Below are 24,506 nucleotides of genomic sequence, written 5' to 3' on the forward strand. Positions count from 1 at the left end.
ATTCTTTGAACAAATAGTGTCATATTCATGAATAAATCATTTTCTGTTCTGTTATTACGTGTGTAACTGTGAGACTGTGTTTGTGTAACAGTCTCATACTTTGCAGTAAGCTACAGACCTGCACGAATAAATTAATTCATTTTCTCTTCTGGTATGGTATGGTAGGTACTTTATTAACCCCTCGGGGGGGAAATTTCAATGTCACAGCAGCAATTTAAAATACACAAAATAGGAGCTGCTGCAACAGGCTGCTGTTCACACAGCGCCAGGAAGGTAGGCAGGTTATGATTGTTCTGTTTTCTGTTAACACAATGCTGCATTTTATTGATGTTTTGGGGGTCGTTTTGATTTCGTTTGAGGTTCCAGGGTCGTATGTTGCCCATGTCTGAGGTCTGACTAGCGAGGTTAACGTTACATTAAACAACACTTACCCAGCCATACAAGTGCAGTTCGCTGTCAGTATATAGTTGGTTGACAAAATTATACACATCAAGGGATTTATATGCCTTGAGTTTTTCATGCATATAAACACCGGGTTTCTCCACAAGATATAAAAAAATGTCCGGCCACTGTAGCTTAGGCCATTTCGTTGGGTCGGAAACCTCATTCCGTTGCTAATTGTTAGCTTATTACAATAAGCTAACCTGTCTTCGGTTGACAAACTGTTAAAATAATCAGAGGAGGCGTGTGTATCTTCCATATTCCTCATACAATTCTTGATTTTGGCGCTCCTGTCTGTACTGTTGACATGGCAACTGTCACAGTTCCTGCCTAGTGCGCAGCTGAGGCAGACAGGCAGTGTCACCGTCAAATCTGTCCCCGGGAAAAGTAACGTTGTGCCCAACTGACAAAGTAACTACGTTCCTTTACCATATTTTCAGTAGTAACGCGTTACACTACTTTTTACCCAATAAAAGTAGTTACGTTACTGTAATGCGTTACTTTGTAACTTGTTACTTTGTAACGCGTTACACACAACACTGTCTACGATAAACATTTATTTCAAAACAATATAGTTTAACAGAACAGTATAAATAGGGCCAAACAGAAGACAATAAAAGTGCATTTATTTTTAAATGGTGTGAGGCAGTAGCCTACCCTCTAAGGGATGGTTACACAGGTGCACAAACAGTACTGCAGGTCCAGTATTAGTTAATGGATGTAACAATGAACACCACTCAAGTTCATTACAGCTCATTTCCCTGCACTTCCACAGTCATATTTACAGTGGATATGGTGTTTAGCATTGCTGGTCTACAGGGATCAGTCCATCCTGAGGAGATAATCACAGTCATCAGGAGCCTTTGACTCTCCATTAATAATGGATGAACCAACGAATGCACTCTGCTGACTATGCGGACCTGTTGCCAAAACACTTAAGCTGCTGTTGATGGACACAGAGCGGGACAGAGAGGCAGCCGAGCGTCACTTTCCTGGCTGAGACGGTGCAGCCTGGAGCGTGGCCACATACTGAAATCAATGAGGAAAAAAATTCCAGCGTGTCAAAGCTGTGGCGCTTCTATGCATATACAGTCTCACCAGTTTTTATTTTCAAGAATGCTTTTGATTATTTGTCCTTTTAACGTACAGCATGGAGGGAAGAGTGACAGTTAAGACAGGGGAGCAGATGGGATGACTTGTAGTGTCATAGCAGTGTTAATTAAAGACAAAAGATGCCTGATGCTTTTTATGACACGCTGAGTCATAGATATTAGATATATTATGTACTAAAGAAGTAATTCAACATTTTGGACATATCTGCAGTGTCATGGGTGTTATGTGCAGAACTATTTCTCTTTTTTTGGAGACTGAAAAATCAAGATATATCAAGTTAATTTGTGAGATTTAGCCGTGCTGGTAGTCAGATTTTGCAACCTGAGGACATTGCCAGACTGGCTGTTAGCTCTCGTTTCGGGTCTTTATGCTAAGCTAAGCTCTTTTACTTGGCATACAGACATGAATGGTAACAACCATCTCATCTAACTCTCAGCAAAGTATATTCCCCAAAATGTCACATTTTCTCTTTAGCCCTGACACAGTTTACTCCTACTGCCAATCTCTATAAGATCTGTTCAGATCATGAGGAGATGCAACTGTGAGTTAGTGGTAATTTATTTGTCATTTTGTACAAATTTATGTCCAACTCGAGACAAGGACATTTTCATTGAGCCACTGTAGCTATAGTTAACAACAATATAACCTGCTACAGTCTTTGGGTTAAATAAAACTGTACTATAGCAGTGTTACAATAACATAAATCATAAGTCATAAATGAAATATTGTTCAGAGTTGCAGGCATGCATCATGTAAACTGGATGTACTGTGACTTTAGACTGTAATGTCAGAAACAGCTGGTCTCTGTAGAGCTGATTAATGAAGAAATAAGTCAGATGGACAACAGAGGTAGCGAGGCATCGCCTCCCACTCCCTGGTACACACACAACTCTTTCTCAGTGTTTTACTGTCACACAAGCGTGGTGTTGGACTTGTATTTGTCCCACTGTGGTGATGGTACATGGTTCAGTATGTCACCACAGGAATGCTAAGTAGTTTTGTTTGTGGAGAAAGCAAAGAGAGTCAGTTCAAAATACATTCACCTGCAAGTTCCCACTGAGCTTTACACAATGAGCATGGGAAGACATGGTATATTAACACACGGCAAGAATGGACATTTATCCAGGGGAAATCCAGTGTTCATCAAATCCAGTGTGTTACAGTGGTGCGGAGAGGAGCTTTTGATTAGAAGTTGAGCCGAGGCAGTTTCCTCACATGGTGGTAGTTCGGCTAATCTCAGCACTGAGGATTTTCTCAGAGCGTAAAAACACGTTGATCTGACACTCTACATAAACTGAGTACAAGTCACATTTCAAAGTGTTTCCGAACTTCTCTGCATTAGTCAGTCAAGCTTACAGAGTCTGTCGGAGGAGAAAGTTGATGGCAGAGCTGTTGGATCCTCTGCTTTCAGCTTGGAGGGCCGAAGACCAGTGGAGGGAAAGTGGATGGCAATTAACAGTGTTAACACAGGAAATAGCACTAACTTTCTCTGTGTGAAAAGACTTCCTCCCATGAGTCTAATCAATGGCACACACACACACACACACACACACACAAAACATGCACCACTAAAAGACTAATATAAGTTACACAACACAGTGTCTCTCCTCATCATATAAAAACTCCACTCTCTCATGATTACAGAGGAATTCATAAGTTAATTATGTGTCTACGCTTTTATACGGCAGTGGGAGAGCCAGTTAACCTGCATGTCAACTTCAAGGGAGGAATGTAATTAGGATGGATTGCCAGATGGGAGAGATGGAAAGAGCAATTCAGCAGGCATTTAGCATTTACTCAGCCGATCAGTTCACGCTTTATATTCCACATTTGGCAGAAAATGTTCATTGTTGAACCACAAGAATATCACATGAAATGAAGTACTTTGAATATTTAGCAAAGTATGTGCACACTGTAGGTGCATCTGTACAACTGTATGGTGGTGGCATGCAAATATGCCCAGGAATTCACCTGAAAAGAGGCATGTCGTGTCATCGATTCATCCTCTGATTTTCTCTGTTCCAATTTCTTAGGGCTCAGGGTTAAAAAAGAATCTTGTTTGGTCCAACCAACAGTCCAAAACCCAAAGATATTGAGTTTACGATCACATAAAACAGAGAAGAGATGCAGATCTTTTTTTCTCGAACCCGAGAAATTTTGGTATTTTTGTTTAAAAGGTGACTAACACAATTAATCAATGACCAGAGTAGTTGCAGATTACTTTTCTGTCAGTTGACTAATCGATAAGTCATTTCAGCACTACCAATTTGTATCTGAGGAATGGTAAATCTCTGGTTTAAAGGTGACATTAGAAGAGAGTAGACTGGAAGTCTACCTGTACATAAAAGAGAGAAAAAGATGATGGTTTTTATGCTTGGCTAAAGTGGAAAAGCTGGTGAACCGATACAAACAAAATGCAATGAAGAGCAATAGAAACATAGCCTGGTATTGCCAGACCTCCTAATGTGAATTAGACTGGAACTTCTCACTATTTTGATTTCGACAACTAGACAGACCTACAACCAATCACAGCAACTGAATATGTAGCATAGCACCAAGTGACAGACAGGTGTTAACGCATTACAGTATGCAGAGATGAGCTGTGTGTGGTGTAGCATCACTATGTCTGTGAATGAGCGTTGCCATCTTTGCCATCAGAATTTGAAAAGAGTACTTTAACAGAAAGTTCCATATCAGTTGTAGCCATCTTGGTTGTTTTTGAAAATGCTTCAGTGGCACTCTTTCCTAAACTTGGTTTATGCTTGGCATTGTGTCCTCGGTGCAAGGGTGCAGTAGGAAAAAATGACATCATTTATTTTGCGTTAAGCGCGGAAGCTCTGTAAGTTGTCAGTCATTGTATCAAACCTGCCCCGCATTAGACAACAGTTGTGATTGGCCTAAAGTGGGCCAGGAGGGGGATCAGATGCATCTACCACAGCAGTTTAAACATGAGCTTGCAGATACATCTGGTTCCCAGACAAATAGAAACAGACACAGCAAATAGATCATGACGTCCATGACGCATGTGACCTTAACGTCCACTGAAGTTGCGAAAACATCAGATCTGTGTGGTGCAAAGAGGAGATACTAACCGTCCCTAAATTAATACAAGAAACAGGCATAAATGTCACATTTCCATTAAGTTTTCCACATTGTTCTCATCTGAGGTTTGAGCTCTTTGTCACCATTGTGTGCCATCTTCTTCTGAGGTGGTTTAAGGGCAACAACAGAAGAATCAGCATCACCAACTGTTTATCTAAGTGTCCAGCTCCTAATTTTCACATTATAGTTGTGGCAGGAATCACAAAGTATTTCACGTTTTGTTTTGCTGATTATTTTGAAACTTCATTAAAATGTGTGCTAACTTTGGATGGAAACCTGACCCCAGGTCTTAATGTGATTCTAAAAATAAAAAAATAAGCTTTGCTTTTGTGTGTGCTTTGTGTTTATTGTGTTTGTATTTTCAGTCTTTTCCAGGTAACAGTAATGCAGACAGTGTGGTTCAATACAAACTGCAGCAGCCGGCGATCGCTCGCTTCATCCGCCTCATTCCTCTGGACTGGAACCCTAGTGGGAGGATCGGACTCCGGCTGGAGACCTATGGGTGTCCTTACAGTAAGTCCTTTCTATTCCACCAGCCTGTCTAAACTCTCCAGGGCTTTCATAAGAACGGACAGATACTGGCTCACTTTAGGATGGTTCATATTACCATGGCAACGCAGACTGCACACCTAACCTACATGTGAAAATGTTGAGTGGTTTTACACAAAATTCTGTACAGCTTCATAATTCATGATGATCAACTTTCTTTTTCAATGAAGGCTGCTAATCCAAAAATACCTTATAATGTTGAAGGCAGGCCTCTGGGCAATTGATTATGTGACTTTTTCCTTTATTTAATGAAATTTTAATTGGATTCTAGATTGTTTTCATCCGAAATCTGAATGATGTACTGTCTCATCTGAATAGTTTATAATAATGTATAGCGACTCATGTTTTCTCATTTCACAGTTTTCACACTGTATCACATCAGTATTCTAAGTATGTATACCATTTCCCATTTCATACACCGAGAGACACGACGGCCTCCTGATAACTGCTCTCTACCCTGACACATTTAAGTTCTCACCTCCGTTTTTACATTATCACCCATCACATTTCACACTTTTCTCCTCAAAGATAGAGAACATGTTGCGTTAACTGTTTAATTGGTTCCGTTTCTATTTTCAGGGAAGTATTTAATTGTGCACTCTGGGATCAACACAATGGAAATAAACCCACACCACACTGTGCATTGAGAACTCAATTATCTTCTGTTGTTTCGGGTTTCACAGCAGATCTTCAAAATTACTGCCAATCTCATGGGAGAAAAATTCACAGTTTCTTAATTGCATCCATCTATACATATCACAGCGTTTGTTACTCTCGACAGAAGAACATCCAGCTTTCAGTTTAATTTGATGTGAGTTGATTAAAGGTCTTTTTATGAAACAAATTGCACAGAAGTAAGATACACATGGTTGCAACACACACTTTCCCCACAATTCTGTCAGTAACAGTTTTGCAGCATGAAAGGACTAGATATTCTCAATACGTCTTGGAGATACAAGCCCTGCATGTCCCACTGTTGTAGTGTTGCCATTGGATATGTCAGTGAACAGTGGCGAGATCAACCAAACACCAAAGACCAAGAGTTAGAAAATCCAGAGGGGCTGTGACAAACCAACCCTGTGTCCTTGAAATTATGTTTATATATTACCAATTGGTTTTATAACGATGTTGTGATGGCAAATTATGTTTGGATACTGAAATGCAAGACCGGATATTATGGAGGAAAACAAATGATACACATTGTCAATAAATCTTTTACTGATACATTAACAATTGTGACTTGCCAGATACATTGATTTACAACATTTCTTCATTACATTAATAAAAAAAGAAAAGTAATCGGACTAAAATTACATTTTGCTGCTGTTGCAATTCAGTTATATGTAAACATAATTTCTCGGAGACAGGGTAGGACAAACAATAATCCCAGTGGTGTTGTGGTAATTGATGAGGTGGGTGTACCATTCGGTAGAAGGAAAGGTTACAGAGGAGGAGGAGGGTATACTCAGAAATATTACAATGGTCTTTTGGCTTATAAGTGGGTATACCCCATATACCTGCATATACCTTCCACTATGCCACTGACTAATCCTGTAAATAATGCCAGTAAACAACTTGCCAGCAAAGGCTGTAAATATAAATGCACACCGTGCAGCACATGTGCACCTTTGTGGTCTTTTGTTCTTATTTTATTGCCAACTTGTTCCAGGTCCCAAGCGCCAGACTGTGGGCTCAGACAGAAAAGAGTTTGCTGCCAAATGTAAACAACAAGGTGTTTCGCCTTTGCTATTGCATTGCCCTGTAGTTGTTGCCATGTGTGACGCCACTTGTTATGATTGGCTGAATCTTTCTCATTACATGCAAAACAGGAGAAAAAAATAAATGACACATTTTAGTAACTACAAATTCCTTTCTAGGTAAAATGGCCTTTGGTATAATTTTTATTCCTAAAAAAATGTTAGAATGAGAATATCTCACACATATTAAAACAGATTTGAAAAGGGTCTTTCTGTTGTTCTGTCCTTATTCTTAGAGCTTTTTTTTTGCATCTGTGGGAAAACACCAACAAACTCTTGATAGAATTAGTTCTGCTTACCTCAAAACATTTAAAGATAGGCAAATTTTTTTGTGACTTCCTAGTTGTGTCAAAACTCTCTCAGCCACACCTTTGCATCATCACAGTGTTCCCTATATCCCCAGCAAGAGCAAAGGTACTTTAATGTGTTAACTATTAATCCATATGTGTGTTTGTACCTTTTTGTTTGCAAATTAGTTTAAAGTTCGTCTCTGGGCATTGATTAATCCCCTTAAAACTCATAACTGTTCATCAAAATTACATAGTTAATAGTTTTTTCGATGAAAAAAAATCCCTTCTTGCCTTAAAATGGCTCAGATACAACTGACACCTTTACCTCATTTAGTATGCATAAAACCATGAATATGCAAATGAACCCCGCTCCTCAGTCGCTCGCCTGCAGCTTGAGTATACCTGCTCACCTTCAAATCTGCTAAACAAACACATGAATGTCTGCTTGTAAATGGTAATAGATAACACGGGCCTTCGGCTTGAATGTGTTATCAAACAGCTCATAATGTCTTGCTAATCTTCAATAAACATTGTTTGTGATTGCCAGCCCTGACAAACTGTGGTGAAAGTGAGACTTAGCTCCCAAAATACCTGACCCGATACCCCTTGTTTCACCGTAGTGTTATAACATTAGTTCCCTAGGTTTGTGTTGTGACAAAACCTGGAAGTATAATCCATGTTTTTGAGACTGTCCTTGGCACAAGGGCAGAAATGCTCAGTCATGGTGTTGACTGCCTATTTTCCTCATTACATTTCTTGTAGCATATAAAAACACAGTATGGACATGTTGACAACTTGATTTATACTGCAGGGGGTCTTTAAGATAATGGTTTGCATTCTTCTCTACTTTTTATAGAGCAACATAACATACTGATATGACCATACAGTCCTGACTCCTTTGTCTCTGTTTTGCCTTCTAGCCTCTGATGTTGTGAGTTTCGACGGCGGCAGCAGCAGTCTGGTGTACAGGTTGAGTCCCGGGCCCAGGCGGACGTCCAGAGAGGTTGTCTCGCTGAAGTTTAAAACCCTGAGGAATTCTGGGACACTGCTGCATGCAGAAGGACAGGGAGGACTGGGCCTCAGTCTGGAGTTAGAGAGAGGAAAGCTGCTGCTGCTGCTCAGACAAGGTACAACACACAATATACTGATATCTACTGACAGATACTGATGTCTATTCATAGATGCTACATTGGAGTATTGCACAACAATACCAGTATAAATACCAGGTTTATTTGCAGGATAGCATGACCCGATGTACCTTTATGAGGGGAAAAGTTAGGCTTACAAAGTATATATTGTTGATATCTCCAGTATAGATTATAATGTAGCTGAAACAGTTTGATCAGCCAGAACACATTTAGTTCCTTGACATGTAATTTATGACTCACTTTGTGGACGTATTGGAACAGAACATCTGTATAAGGTTGAGGACAATATAAACCCCTCTGAGATCACTTTAGATTGGTTGTGGTTGGGTGAAATGGACGACACGCACACTGCGGCCTGATTGGTTTAAATTTTGGCTCTCACTCTGCTGCTGCGTCTCTGTCTAGTTGCTGCCATGATGGATGGTTCCCGTTCACTGTAGCATGTGTTCAGGCCAAACTGTGCAAGACTTGATGCATGGCTTACAGTCTGTACAGAGGGAGGTGTGTGTGTGTGTGTGTGTGTGTGTGTGTAAACAGGGTTAAACCAGTGGTTGTCAGGCTGCCATGCTGAATCATCACCATATGGCTCAACTCTGATCAGGAACCCCATCTGGCTGCTGAAATTCTTTCTCCATCCATCCATCCATCCATCAATCCACCCTCTCTTCCTGTATTTTACATCTTCCAAAACACTCCCACCTTCATCCACACTCCTTTCTCTTTATCTTTCCTTCCTGTCTGCCTCTCTGCCATCTCTTTTTTGCGCAAATTCACATCCATCCGTCCTCCGTTCTTTTCTGCATTTGTCACCCAATTCGTTTTAACAGTTATTGAAAGACTAACGAGCAAAGTCACAAAGAATGGATTGCGGTCGCTGATAGCACCATGAATTGCAACTGCATTGTCAATAGAGTTTAGAGTTTTGCAGCTGAGTGCAATTTGCCCTTTTTATTTGCGTCTGACTGCAATTATCCATGTAGCAAAGTATAAGTGCTGCTTTGCACCAAGAGCAGACTAGGCAGAACGACAGGGAGAAAGCAGAAACTTGCATGTTCAGCGTATGATCTACAGGTTGTGACCCATGAGGTGCGGAGGCATTCCTTAAAACTTAAGTCAGTGAGTTTAAGTGTGACTGAGAGAAACTGTATTTGATATTTAATTTCCCAGTCTGTCAGTGCTGTTGGTGTTTCCAAACACACATCTCTCTTCCCGTATTTTACATCTTCCGAAACACTCCCACCTCCTTCAGGCTGTAAGAGAGGGTGGCATGATTTGCATATCAGTTTAAACCAACTCTTTGAAGACGCTAATAATTTCACTGTAACTGCGTGTGGTTATTAGCGCTGATCTTTGTGAATTGGACTGTTTAGCAGTGAGGCTCATTTGCAAAAAGGGGCTGATTTTCAGGCATCTGTATGAATATCATTTCATTTAAACACATACAAATAGCAGAGAAGTGCTGAGATGCTGTTTGCTTGGCAGCGCAGTTCATGGGCTTCTTTGCCAGGGCCCCCCAGAGTCCAGGATTCCCACTGGGCTGGAGATGTGACAAGACGTGTATATTTTAATATTAGTTGGCCAAAACACTGTTTACATTTTAGATTGTGTTTGAGGTCTGATTTATTCTCCCTCATCCTCTTGCTTCTGATCTTACAATGCTCAGTATTTCACGTTTCAGAAGCTAAAGATGCTCTAACTGCCAATTTACTGTGACTTTAAAGGCTAGCTCAATTTAAACAGAGTCAGTGCCACTCGTAAGACCATGTCGCTTTACAGAGAGGCTGTTCCATCTCAAAGAGAGGCTGTTCCATCTTATAGGAAGCCAGTTGTGCTGTAAAGACTATCATCTTGGAGAATGTCTGTGTCACCGTAAAGAGAGACTGCAGCTCAGTGAGAGGAAATTAAATGAAATGATAGAAGAGAAATTGGAGAGGAGTTCTGCCTCGGCTGTGACAGACTGACAATGAAAACAACAAACAGACTTTCTTCTCCCTTTGTTTCTGTCTCTCTTACAACTCTTTTCTCTTCTAATCACTGTTGTTTGTCTCCACAGATCTTGCAGCCCTTTATTTTTTCCATATCACAAGAGACCATTTGCCTTTCCAGCTGTACACGCTTCATCTGTCTCACCATGTTTTCTCTTTTCTCTTGACAGACGGGTTTGCCCCTGTGGCTCTCAACCCTGTTTTGTCCCTTTTTTCTTAGTTGGATGCACTTCATCATTCTGTCTCTCATTATTTTCGTCTTTGCTTTTCTTCCCCTCTGTTTCTTCTCTATCCTTTCTCCCTCTCTCTTTCTCTCTACATTGGCTTTTTAGGTTACAGATTGTGTAATTTAGGTCATCTGCTGTGTGCATTGACCCTGAGCTCATGCATGGTACGCTCTGCTCTGTTAACACTAACACTTCCAGGTCCTACCCCCCGGAGCAGATGGAGTTGGCTTTATGAGGCAACACTGAGTAACAGCCCTTCACAGAAACAACAACTCTGTTCTGGTTAACAGCAAAACAAAACACTAAAAGTTAGAAAACTGCTGGAAGATTAAGTACTTTTTCTTTTTTCTGTCATGCAGTGAACTGGCCAACAGATGTGCTGCAGATTTACAGATACATTTAAAATACTGAAAATAATTAATTACAATGAAATATTCTTATGTTTTAAATGCATTTCTGTCATTTACTTGCAGCAGCATAACGGCATATTAAATCATTTTTAATATGGTGATTTAGATTTTTTTAAACAAAACAAATAATATAAGCGATCTGAAACATAATTAAAACTAGTCCATACCCATTGAGTACAGCATACCATACCATGAATTTGTCATACCAAAAATTTGAAAAGCCAATTTGAAAAGCGATCGGTCGCATTTTAGCCATTTTCAAGCATTTTTCTGTTGTTATAGCGCCACCCAGTTGCCAATTAGAGTTAAATTTCTCCAGTCACCTTGAGGCGTCCTGTTCTACATATCTACCAAGTTTAGTAAAAATCGATAAAGCGGTTAGGCCTAGATAAGAAATTAGCTCTCTAGCGCCCCCATTTTGTTTGATTGGGTCAATAATGGAGGGGTCCCCTCAGATTATGTGTGGTCATATGCCTACAAAGTTGCGCGATGATCAGTGAAACCCTTGAGATGTTATACACCTTTATGTGATGAGCCACGCCCTCCGCAATATTCATTGCCTTATAGAAGCTCAGTTTTAGTAAGTTTTCCAACTTTTGCCAAGAGGGAACTTTAGATATTGGTCCCTAGATTATGTTCACCGAGTTTCATGCAGATCGGTCAAACTTCCTAGGAAGAGATCGATTTTAAGTGTTTTTCAAAAAATTCAAAATGGCAGAAAATCTATATAGCCGGAAGTTATGGGTTCTTGAGGCAAATTTGTTTCATGTCTCTACAACATACTGGGCATAAGATATGCCCATTCAAAGTTTGCAATTTCAATCCGTTACTATAGCACCCCCTTTGGCCAATTGACGTAATATTGCTTCATTTGCATCCTCACATGACCCTCTACCACTGTGCCAAATTTCACATGGATTGACCAAGTCAGTGAGGAGAAAAACGTGGAACAGACACACCCACAGACAGACAGAGTTTTCGTCATGATATAGTAAGATAAGATGCAGAATAAATGAAAAATTATATAATGCATCTTGCGGCATCCTTGGCTTGTCTTCATGGCACTCACTTTGGAAAGCACAGCTATATTTAAATCACATTTTGAACTCTTGGGTGGGTGGCTTTTTAGTTTTGATTTATTTCACTGTCATTTTGTTATTTGTCCACCGTGTCTTTAAAAGTAAGATGCTTTGTTTAGAGACAATCTTGTTCTCAAAATAAAAGTCTCATTAGTTGTTTTTTTTTTCCAGTTGGTATTATCATCATATTTCATACATTAAATCAAAATGAAAACCTCTTAGTTTTGGTGATCTTTGTTCAGTAATTCTATAGGGATTCCAGTTCCACTCAGTCTGCTAGTTGTTGTTCAGACAGCTGGAATAAACATGGTTTATAAGATTTATATCTGCTACGCTAAAACCATTCCCCTCTGCTTTACATTCATCAAAATGTCAGTGTGGTGTATTGTATTTTTGTTGGCTCATAAATCAGCCCAGCCCTTTCGCGTTATTGAAGTAATTTAAGGGAAACAAACATGCTGAGGGTTGATGGGTCCTGCTCCGGTGCATGATGTCAGCTGTAAGGTGTTGTTTGGTGAAGTTATGGGTTCTTGAGGCAAATTTGTTCCTCATGAGGAGAGGCATTTCTGTGTTTCATGTCTCTACAACATACTGGGCAAGAGATATGCCCATTCAAAGTTTGCAATTTCAATCGGTTGCTATAGCGCCCCCCTTTGGCCAATTGATGTAATATTGCTTCATTCGCATCCTCCCATGACCCTCTACCACTGTGCCAAATTTCACATGGATTGACCAAGTCAGTGAGGAGAAAAACGTGGAACAGACACACACACAGACAGAGTTTTCGTCATTATATAGTGAGATTCAATAGTGCATATTTGACCATTTCTTCTATGAAATTTTAGGGGAAGTTCAGCCTCCCTTGTTGTCTCAGAGCAATCGCCCCTGGTACACACTGTGTAGTGCATTGAGAGGGGACCTCTATTAACATCTATGCCACTGAACGGCACGCTGAATACAGCTCACCCTCCATTGCTCGCTACAGTACATTCAACAACAGTTGAAGAACTAGAGATTGTAGCAAATTCAAACACCTCAAACATCAGCGATGTAACCTTCAGAATGAACACTTGTGTTCCCAGAAATAGCCGGGCTTTGAGTTCATTGAGGCCATAAAATGTTCATGTGAGCTTTTGTACCCAAGTGACAGATATACTCTAGCATTACTAGGGGACACAACTACATCATTGCAGGTGTATTGCTCAGGACACCAGTGTTGAGTGTGAAGTTGTTGGATGAGTGGTTCTCAAGAGAGCTGCAAGCAGCAATGATGGAGGCCAAGCAATCAGGCTGAACAGGCACTGCACTAGTGTGTTCAAACATTAGACAGATGAGACTTGACACAATCTTAATGACCTTTCAGTATTCTGAAATATTTGCTTTCCTAAAGTGTGTTTACTGTCATTGTGTTCCTGCGTAATCAGATTTAGAGTCACATTGAACAGCTGTAATGAAATTGCAGACAGCATATGATACAGTTACTTTGGTGCGAAAAAGCAGAGAGCATTCAGCAGAGGCTGCAAGAATGAGGCACACACCTCCAGTCTGTCCCTCTTCCCTATTAATAAAATATGATGCCGTCATTAGCAGTTTTTTTAAAATCAGTTATTTGTCTGAAGATTTTGCTGAGCATGGTTGCTCTTCTTCGGCAGCAGATTTTATTGTCCAGTTTCACACATTCAGATCCACAACCTCAGACTGACTTTCTGGGTTTTTGGAAGAGCTCCAAATACGTCAGCAAGGAACTAAGATGACCAAAATATTAACCCCATGAAATTTACTGTGCACATTTATGCACCAAAGATAAAATTCAATTTGATTTCTGAGACCCTTATGACCTTTCCTCTGTGCAGCCATCACATTGAATTTTTTGTAACTGCTGACCCATTGCTTATTAATATTTTCTGTGCGCATTTATGCTCCCATCAGGAAGTAACCTATTGATTTCTGGTGACCCGCAGCACAAGTCATATAACATTCTTGCTCAGTGACAGAAGGTTTTACACACATTCTTTTCCCCACCGTTTTCCCACTTGGTCCAAAAAATGAAAGCACTGACTGCCCTGTCATGGACCTACATGTGCAATCACTGCTGTCAGTTCTTGAAAAAATATGATCAACAGTTTTTTCTCCCCCAAAATATTAATACTGCTTAAAGGAATACACCACAGAGGGCAATAAAGACAGAGAGTGACAAAGAAAAGGACATAGGGTGCTCTGTATATTAATATCACTACATTTTCTCTTTGTTCGCCCTCTGATCTCTCATATTGATTCCTGCTTTCTCTTTCCACTCCTCCAGCCAGTAATCAAATCATCCATTCAAAAAACCCTCAATCATAAGATAAGACAATCTCCCTCTCCTCTCTACCTCCAACAACATCTTATTTGTTTTAAATTCTTGCCATCTTTCCTCTCATATTGATTTCACTGTCTCTTTCCACTCGTCCAGGCTGTAACTCATCACAGTAAATATTTTGACAGGACAGACATCCCCCATTTCATGAAGTCCACATCCCAACTTTCTCATCTCAATGAAGTTATTTTTCATCCAAGCTGCAGACAAATAAACCCTCTCGCAAAATGGGCTGAAATATCAAAGATAAATTTGTCCATCATCTTCCAAACTGTCTCTGTTTCTCTCTTTGTCGTTGGAATTGCGTCTCCCTAAAGAATATCTAATACATTTTTAATGGCTGACTGAATTCAGCTCTTCCTCCAGTTCCCTCTTTCAGCAGAAACACAGTTTCTCTCCCAGTAGTTCAGTGGATGCAGAAATGGATCCACTAATTTGGACTTGCTGCTTCTCATCTATCATTCATGATGTCTCACTATGTTTCCGCTGCAGTTTTTCAAATTCGGCATTGTCACATATTGGGCTTTGGTTCTCAAATTCTACTATGCAGGGATCCTATAGTCCCTAACGAGATGAGACAGGCTGACCTCGATGTGCCCCTCTCTGTGGGATACTGAGAAAATTAGAATATTCATCACAATAAAGAAGCTTTTCTTGGCCTGGTGTCCACTTCTCTTTGCACCAGGTCAGATAATGGAAAAAAACAATCTCCACCTGAGATCAGCAGTTCCCTCGACTCCTCATTACTCTTTCAGGTCGGACTTCAGCCTCTGAACCCCGGCGTCTCGCTTCCCTCAGCAGCCTGTTAGACGATCAGCATTGGCACCATTTAGCAGTGGAGCGTCGTGGCTCTCACCTCAACCTCACTGTGGACAAACACGCAGAAAGGGTTCAAATCCCTGCAGAGTTCAGCCACTGGGACATCGAGCAGGTGGGATAAAAGACAAGAAAACCATCACACACATTTAAGACTTTTTTGTTATCCCTATACACCCCACACTTTCTATGTGATCAGAAAGCTGTACAACTGCTGAATTTGAAGTATAGATATTGCATTTTTGTTATTGAATGTGTATGCAACTGTCTGTTGGTATCTTTTTGTCTCCATACAGCTGAGTGTAGGGACAATCCAGAGCCTTGGCTCTCAGAAACCAGTTGTCTCCAAGAGGAACTTTTATGGCTGCCTTGAAAACCTGCTGTACAATGGCCTCAACCTAATAGAATTAGCGAAAAACAAAGACCACCAAGTTACTGTACTGGTAAGTTAATTTAGCTAAAAACACAACCACCTGCTCTCAGGTCAGTTTGGGCTCTGAGAGGGAAAGCATTATCACTGCGAGGGCCACAGAAATCAAAAGAGGGCCTCTGAATGTACCAGCACGTACCAGACCAGGATGTATATCTTTGTTACTGTGTTATGTTTTATTTTGTTTTAAGTAATAGGCTTGTGTGAATGGATTCCTCTTGTGTGAGTTAGATTCCCTTTGTCCCCACTGGGATTCAGTCTTAGTGGTGAAATATTTCCTTACCACTCAGGTGCTCTATTTGCTGGTTGTACTGCTGCTGCTGACTGGTTAATGAAGCCAGGACAAAAGACTGTAGACAGTGGTTAGAGTCTCGCTAATGCCTCCTAATCTTGGCCATTAGGACCTTCAGATGTTTCTATATTCACGATGAGTGGAGCAAACTCATCGGGGAGAGGCTGTGAAGCGTTTCTACAGGGAGTAATAAATGCTGTCTTATTATAGTAAAGGCCCAGGCAGCAGAAAAAATACATGAATTCTTGCTAAAGAGGTTCAGAGATTTCACATGCATGGCTAAAGATGTAATAGAGGCAATTTTATGTTGGTGCTGAGGCTCTTAAGGTACTAGCCACAAAGTTATGATCCAATTTAACACAGCGGCTAAATGGTGCATCTTATGGCTCTGTGAGGGGGCATTAACGCAAAGAAAATCAGAGTGTAGGTAGAGGAGGATTGGTGTGTGTCAGTGCTGTAGTCCTCAGGCTTTAGTGGATTTTTAAGTTAACTTCTTTACTTTGTGTTGTATAGAAGCACAGCCCACTTGCAACACGAATTATTGTACATCACTTTAACTGCACCACAATGGGTTTTTAGATGTCATCTGTGTTTCTGGAGCATTATAAAGATAGCAGGCTGATATTCCCAGCAGAGAGCTGGGACTCTAATATATTACTGCTGCAGCCTTAGCAAAGAACCTGGTGTCATTACCACTACTCAAAACAATGAACTGTAACAGAGATGTCAAGATATTATAGTACTGGGCTTACTGTATGCTCTCCTTCTTTCATTTTCATTCATTATCTCTTCTTCCTCCACGCTGGGTGACTTTGGTATTTTCAGTTTGCTTTCCTAATCTTATTCTAAGCCTTGCTGTTATCATTATGGTAATACCGGTGTCCTCTTAAGGAGACTTGCTGATGAGATCACTGCGACAGAGGTCACATCGACACGCCCTCTGCAACTGATTAATATTCATGTTTTATGTTGTTTTATCTCTCTAGTAATCATTTTTTCTGTCCCGCCTCCTCTCTCTCCCCTCTGCATGTTTCTCTCTCAGGGCAATGTGACCTTTTCTTGTGCTGAGTCGGTGTCCGTCGCCGTGACGTTCCCCGGCCCCCAGAGCTTCCTCCAGTTGCCTGGGGCAACAGCATCCTCGTCAGGGGGCTTGTCTGTGGGGTTCCAGTTCAGAACATGGAACAAGGCGGGGCTTCTGCTCACCTTTATCCTGCCTCAGGAAGGGGGCGTGGCCTGGCTGTACCTGAGTGAGGCCAGACTCCGGCTACAGATCCATAAAGCTGGCAGGGCGCTGCTGGAGCTCAGTGCAGGTACCCCTACACCTTCAGATTCACTTTTAACGACTTACAGTTAAGTTAGTGTTACTCTTAAATGGATATTATGTCATTACTATGTCATTCCATATGTGAGTGAGACAAGTTATCCCTTGTTCTTCATCCCAAGCTTTTAAAATAAGAAATAAATCAAAGCAAATGGCAATCAGTTTTTCTCAAATGGCAAGTAAGAATTAAGAGTGGATGTGCTAGTCATAAAGATGTAATGATATACTGAATTTTGCCATATTGTGATTAAAGAAACGTTCAAAGTCTACCACAATACTATAAGGTTATTTCTGCTAGTATAGCTGCGTTCTACTATCTTTCCTTGTCAAAAATTGTCAGGGCTCAGTGTAAGTAGTAAGTATAAATATAGTAAGTATAATGCCTCGTGCATATATTACAAATGTGATGTCTAAAGTAGCGCTAACTGAAAATAAACTGCACACTGTATTGATGAAGCAGAGCTTTTCCAGCTGAGCTGTGTGTGCAAGTCTGTCTCACATCACACGCTGAACAGAACTGATGAGAAAAATCTGATGCACAGGGCACTATAGAAGTTAACTCTGGGGTCAAATGTCATAACGTTAGCAATCTGGAAGAGAGTTTAGCTATATATCACATTTTTCATGTCACTATATCACCGTGTAGACTAATCTGATGTTTAAGTCTATAAACACAGTGATTGAACAAACGTTACTATTTCTGTGTGCACGTTTTGTAAATAACGTGGTTATCGTAGATTAGCTGGGCTAACCATTAGCTGTTAACGTTAGCTGTTAGCAGTGTCTGTAATAACCATAGACTGTATAAAAATAAGGTAATAACTCAATAAATGGTCCGTGAATAAAATATTTTTCCAGCGGATATCTTAGTTACAACATGATTGAGCTAGCAAAGCAGTTTTGTGTTGCTATGTGTGGTATTTATTCAGTTATGGGAAATCACAATGTCTAGAAAGCATCAGTGGCTGCAGCTGAGAGCTAACAGCTAACAGCAGCAGCAAAGCTAACATCAGGACGTCATCTGTTAAAAGCCTTCCCTTGTCGGATACGACATGAAACTACTCCAGTTAGCTCAATCATGTTGTAACTAAGACACCCGCTGGAAAAAATATTTTTTTTCACGTTGACGAGACGGCGCTGAGTGGAGCAGTCGCTATGGACGCGGAGCTTGCTGTTTCTATAGGTACACATTTCCTGGGGACAACTGCACGTCTTGGCCACGCCCCCTCCATTGTGATTGGCTAAGGCGCAGCATCGTTCAAACTCAAAGCCCCGCCCTCCCCCCCTCTCTAGTTGTCTTTCAGACAGTGCTGCCGACAGATTCTAAATTGCACAATCTGTCTTGAGAGATTAACGTTAGTAACGCCAGTAATGCATTAACGTTACTAACGCTAAATATTTCTGGATGTAAAGCTACCCTTTGTGCAGTTCTATGGAAGGCTCTGGTGGGATCATATCTGTTTCAAAGGCTTTGTAATTATGAAAATATTTATTTCTTTAAAAACTTAATGTCAAGCTCTGATTGTAGTGTTTTTGTTTGAACAACAGAGGGTGCAATTATACTAATCAAGAAGACCTGTCATCCTTTGCATGCAAACAGAGCACTTATAACTGGCTCACAATAGGCTCAGAGTGAGCCCCAACAAGAATATGGCAAATGTACACATCAGATATTTAATAAAAGACATTTTTCACCCTTTTTCTTTATTTTTTAATACTGTAATACATATCATATCTGTGACTTTTTCTCGCACCTAGAGTTTTTGGTATCATTTCATCCTTAGCTAGTCATGAAACAGGGAATTTTTTTTTTTACATAGCCTGTAATCTCACAAAATAGTATAACATAACAGTTAGTTGGTTAATAATAATCCTACATGGCTTTTGAAGTTGCTCTTGGTTACTACTGTAGGTCATAAGTTTGTTTGTTTCAATTGCAGCTGACGCTAGAGCAGATAAACACACTGTTTAAGCCATTCCTCACACCTGTGCTCGTGGTTTTAAAAAGGTGATGAAACCAGATATAACCCTCAGTCTTACAATTGCACTTGATCTAAAAATCCAGTGTTTACTTTATGATCTTCTATATTATGCTTATTACCGAAGCTCTGGTCACACATCCGCATCACTCTGGCAGAGCGCTGTGCAGCCGATGACACTGTAAGATGACTGGGGTGTGTTCTTGTGCAAAGTACTGTCAGTAAGAAAAATAGAGGAGATAATGAGATATTGATTTATTCCCTCAACTCCTAACAACATACAGATTCACAAGGCAGGCACAGCCTTGCTGGTACTGTTGCAGATCAATCTCACAGAGGATGCAGGAAGTGAAGTAGGCGCCTGTGTAGTCTGCAATCACCTGCCCCCCATGGTTTTCACCATTTTTTCTTAATTTATATGATTTTCAAGCTGTTTCAAAATTGCAGTTTGGTGCATGGGTGGCACGTCGTGGTGTGAAGGTATATCTAATTTGGTCATTCCTACATGAGTGCCTATGCATGGCTCCAGCCTTTGAAAAGAATCTTGCACCAGCAACATCTGCTGAAGGTTTTAACGTGTAGCCACAAACACTGGGGAAAACAAACACAAATTTTCAGCAGTGTGTTAATGACAATTTGGTTCGCAGGTTCTGCTCTGAATGACGGTCAGTGGCATTCGGTGGAGCTGAACTCAAGACGAGGTCGTCTTAGCATCACTGTGGATAAAGAGGAAGGAGGCAACACTCAGGCCAGTCCCTCATTTCCTGTCACCGTTGAAAGTCACCTCTTCTTTGGTGGTAAGAATATATCTATCTAAGCAATGAAACCCTGTCAAGCATCAACAGCTATGTGGAAGTTGACTGATGTGATATCTAAAAGCAGTTGAATTTCACTGTGCAAGTCAACTGACATGATATTCCTTAGACAGATAATTGTCAAATATGTTCATTGATCTCTGTGTGACATGATGGTATTACTGCATTTATTGTTCGACTGGATAACGACAGTCATGTGATTTCTAACTGATGTTCCCTCTGTCTTCCCTTCAGGTTGTCCCACTGAAGACGACAGGCAGGAGTGCAGAAACCCCTTTAATGTCTTCCAGGGCTGCATGCGTCTCTTATCTCTGGACAACCAAATTGTGGACCTGATCATGGTGCAGCAGAAGCAGCTGGGAATCTACAGCAACCTGCAGATTGACATGTGCGGAATCATCGACAGGTCCGTTTCCTCCCCTCAAAAATGTCCACTGACATTTGTTAAGACACATTTTTGTTTCTTTCTTTCTTTCTTTATTTCTGATGTAACCTTTCTTTAATCCCACAGAGCTTTATGACACAAGTATTTAAACGCTCATGGTGCTGAAGTAAATCAGCTCCGAGCTTTGCCTTACTTTGACAAATAAATTGCGACACTAACCAATTGCAAACCGTCTTGACAGTGCTGACCTTTGAGAATATGGAGAGTCATATTCCAAGAGTGAGGAAGCTATTATATTAGCTGTGTTACACCATCCTGTTTAATAGAACTTCACTCTGCCTTGTCAGTGTAAACTAAGAGGTAGTAATGATGCCACAAAGCTTCCAGCATGATGCATTTTGTGAAGATGCATGAATGAATTTTGCTCCGACCACCACCTTTTTTGCAATTGTTTTATATTTTCACTCCCTGTAATCAAAAAATACCTCACAGAAGTGGGACTTGAACCCATGAGAACCTGTGTCCATTGCATCTTGAGTGCAGCGTCTTAACTACTTGGCCATCCTTGTGAGGTTAGTCGACTTTAAACGGCAAAAAAAAAACATCAGTAGGAAATGAAACTCCCTGCTGTTATCTGCTCAAGATCTCAGTCAAGAGTATCAAAACACTGACTCATTTGCCTGTTGATTTGAATATAAATACAGTCAGGGCATTGAGGCAAACTTAGTTCTTTTTGTTGATTACTTTCTTGAGACATATAGGACTGTTTTGCTACTAAATTGGATGTAACTCTCACATGTTCATGCAACATGTCAGTAACAATGGAAATCTCCCAGCAGTGGGGTTTGATCCATGAGTACTTTTGTCCTCTGGATTTAAAACATAATGCTTTCACCACTCAGCCATCCTAGAGACTTTAAGTGCTAGTTGTAAATAGAAAAAACCAAAACAAATATGGAGACAAAAGACCTGCTGATCTGTCCAGTACATAATCAAGAGCACCGAAATACAACCGTTGTCATGATGATTTGATTTGTATCACATCATGAACAGAAAACAGATGAGTAGTTAAAACTCCATTCACTGGATTTTAGACCAAGTGACTAAACCACACTGAGACTGAGTAAAAACTTCAGAAATTACGGGGTCGAATTACAGTGGAACAGTGGAAATTACAGGGTTTGGAAGGACATTTATCATCGATTTTAAGATCAATACTTGAATCTTTAAGCATCCTGGTGACTTCCATATTTTGGTTTTTAATGGCAAAAAACCCCATTATCATTCAGCCAGTCAAGAGTATCAAAACAAAGACTTCTTTGGATATTGATGTGAATACAAATAGCATCAGAACATTGAGTCAAACTTTGCTTTTTGACAAACACAGACTACCTTTTACTACAGTTTTTCTCAGTGTCTTTTTCTCTTACACACTATAACTGGGCCTGTTAACTAAACATCCCAAACCATAATGCTATCTGTCAAAAGACAGACACATTTCTCAAAACTCTGAGCACTATACACCTGTGTCCACATGTTTCAATATTCAAAACTCTTTGTGCAAAACCTTACACAACAGCTGCCAAATAAATCATTCATTGCACTGTGTTCATTCAGAAAACACAGGCTCTCAATATAATTAACTCAAGTCATCACAACCTAAATGTCAATACCATACCGTTCTTTAGGGGCAAACACTACGCCTCATAATTGTTAACAAACCAATTGGAACTGCACAGGTCAATACATAGGGCCTCAAGGCATGTCCAGGGACAATCCATATAACAATATGATACATAGAATGTGAACATATCTTCAATGCAGTATTTGCTTAAAACAGAAAGGAAGAGGAAGACAACAAGTAAGTTCGTGCCACCCTAGTTCATCATGTGCTCATACATGAGAGGACTATGAGAGAAGCTGGACAGCCAGTGTAACCCAACCTAAGCCAGAACAGAGTTGCATCTATTGTCTTTCAGAAAGGAAAACAACTTATTTGCCTTGTTGTTACTTTGATACATGTATTGTTGTAGTGCATACAGATTGAATCTCCGCTCTCAGTGTAGTTTTTAGCACAGTAATGGATTGCCAAAGGTAAGTAACTGAGAGATGTCCATCAATTGGAGTCTTCTCTCAGCTAAGCCGGAGACTACCCATATGAATATGGTGATTACAGTAACAGTAATGCCATCTGTTTGAGTGAAAGACAAGGGCACTTTTCCCACGCTGCCTGGCAAGAGCAAAAATAATGAGTGATGTTGATGAGACATAATGGCCTGACCCAGAACTTAGACAAGATGATGAAATCACTGATGCTGATGTTGGGAAATTTATACATTTGCTGACTTAATTTAGACTTAAAGCTTCTGGAAACTGGGTATTTTGATGTGGGTATTTTAAATGACATTGCAAAGGTCAGCAGCATACAGTAGTATTTCCTCATCCACTGTAAGAGGTATATATATGTTCTGACTGTCACTCACTAGGTCGTTCTTGACATGGTTATCTGGATAGTCAGTGATGTGATTTTACAAAGTTATTTCTCTGAAAACACATTGTAAACATTTTAGTAGCAGTGTCTTTAATTGATCCCTCCAGTGTGTAATGAACAAACAGTCATGCAGTTTATGATTTTGATAGTTCATGTGTGTCGTCTAAGGGATAGGTTTGATTTAGATGTAAGAATGCATACAGTTGTTTTGAGTGGAGCGATTGGTTTTGACATTGAAGCTTTAAGTTTGTGAAAATGAGTGAGCAGTTATGGATTTGTGTTTGGAATTTTGGGAAATGGACAAAAATTTCAAGAAATGTGTGTTAATCAAGAATAACTGTAAGCTAACACATGAACTGTAATGACAAACACCCACCATGAGGTAGGGATCAGTAGATTTGAACCCATGTGACTTGTGTTCAGTGCATTTTAGCTTAGCGAATCAGCCAATCGACACAAGTTACTGTAGTATTTGAATTAGCTTTTAATGGACAGATTTTGTACACAGATATCATCAGTTAATAAAGTTTACCAGGAGTGGGGTTCGAACCCACGAGGGCTATTGCCCATTGGATCTTAAGTCCAACGCCTTAACCACTCGGCCATCCTGGTCTGTCTGGTAAATCTTTAACAGCAAAAAAATCAATAAGGTGAAGATACGATACCTGTTCTCTGTCACACACATTACTGAAATCAATCAGTTACATGGTTACATGAAAGGTTAAAGGCAAATTTTTCTGGGACGATGAGCTCAACATGTTCTAACAATGCTGATCTTATTTGTCCACACAAAGACATTTTCAGTAGGTTTCATAAGTGTTAAAACAAACACACAGTGTGCTTGAGGAGTGAGTTTTAAACCAACAAGGACACATGGTGACTTGTTCTGACTGTAATAACTTCAAAGTCTTTCAACAGAAAATGCCCCAAACTAACAACATAATACATCATTCTTTGAAAGTTGTAATGGAGCAATACACTCAAGCAGAGTGTATTTGACATGATGACAGGAACTAATATTTCTTTTTTGAAACTTTGACAACCGCTGTTATTCTTAATGGCACGTCTACAGCTTTACAGCAATACAGACCTCATATGAGGAATGGGATTTGAACCCATAAGGACTTGTGTCCTTTGCAACTAGAGCACAACGCCTCAACAACTCCGCTATCCTGGTGTAATTAGTAAAGTTTTAAAGGTCGGAAACCAACCCTGCTGCTACCTAGGACCAGTTAATAATGTCCTCCTCAAAATCCTCATAAAATATACACATTTTTAGGATTTCAAAAACTCCACAAGGTTTATTGCAGTGATCCTGGTCAATGAACGTGTCAGATTACCAGGAGCGGGGTGAGAACCCAGGAGAGCTTTTGCCCATTAGATCTTAAGCCCAACGCCTTAACCACTTCTATTCAGTCGACTTTAGCTATCTATTTTTAACAGCAAACAGGGAACGATTTAACCTTGATGTAGAGCCTTGAAACACAACGATTATAAGAGATGCCATAACAGAGTGTATT

The 24,506-nt window shown here is 40.2% G+C and overlaps 1 protein-coding gene and 1 non-coding gene across 2 annotated transcripts in view; one reads left to right on the forward strand and one right to left on the reverse strand.

Annotated features, from left to right (window-relative positions):
- Positions 1-24,506, forward strand: part of LOC117272031 (contactin-associated protein-like 4) — a 143,577-nt gene that overhangs the window by 58,639 nt on the left and 60,432 nt on the right. Inside the window, exons 4-10 of the mRNA XM_078172989.1 lie at positions 5,022-5,169; positions 8,173-8,379; positions 15,213-15,388; positions 15,570-15,716; positions 17,038-17,305; positions 19,943-20,092; positions 20,345-20,516. Coding sequence (XP_078029115.1) covers positions 5,022-5,169; positions 8,173-8,379; positions 15,213-15,388; positions 15,570-15,716; positions 17,038-17,305; positions 19,943-20,092; positions 20,345-20,516 — 1,268 coding nt within the window. The remainder of the gene's footprint in view (positions 1-5,021; positions 5,170-8,172; positions 8,380-15,212; positions 15,389-15,569; positions 15,717-17,037; positions 17,306-19,942; positions 20,093-20,344; positions 20,517-24,506) is intronic.
- On the reverse strand, positions 23,516-23,598 carry trnal-uaa (transfer RNA leucine (anticodon UAA)). The gene has a single exon. It is a non-coding gene; the product is annotated as a tRNA-Leu (tRNA).

This window comes from Epinephelus lanceolatus, chromosome 12 (assembly GCF_041903045.1).
Source record: "Epinephelus lanceolatus isolate andai-2023 chromosome 12, ASM4190304v1, whole genome shotgun sequence".
NCBI lineage: Eukaryota > Metazoa > Chordata > Actinopteri > Perciformes > Serranidae > Epinephelus > Epinephelus lanceolatus.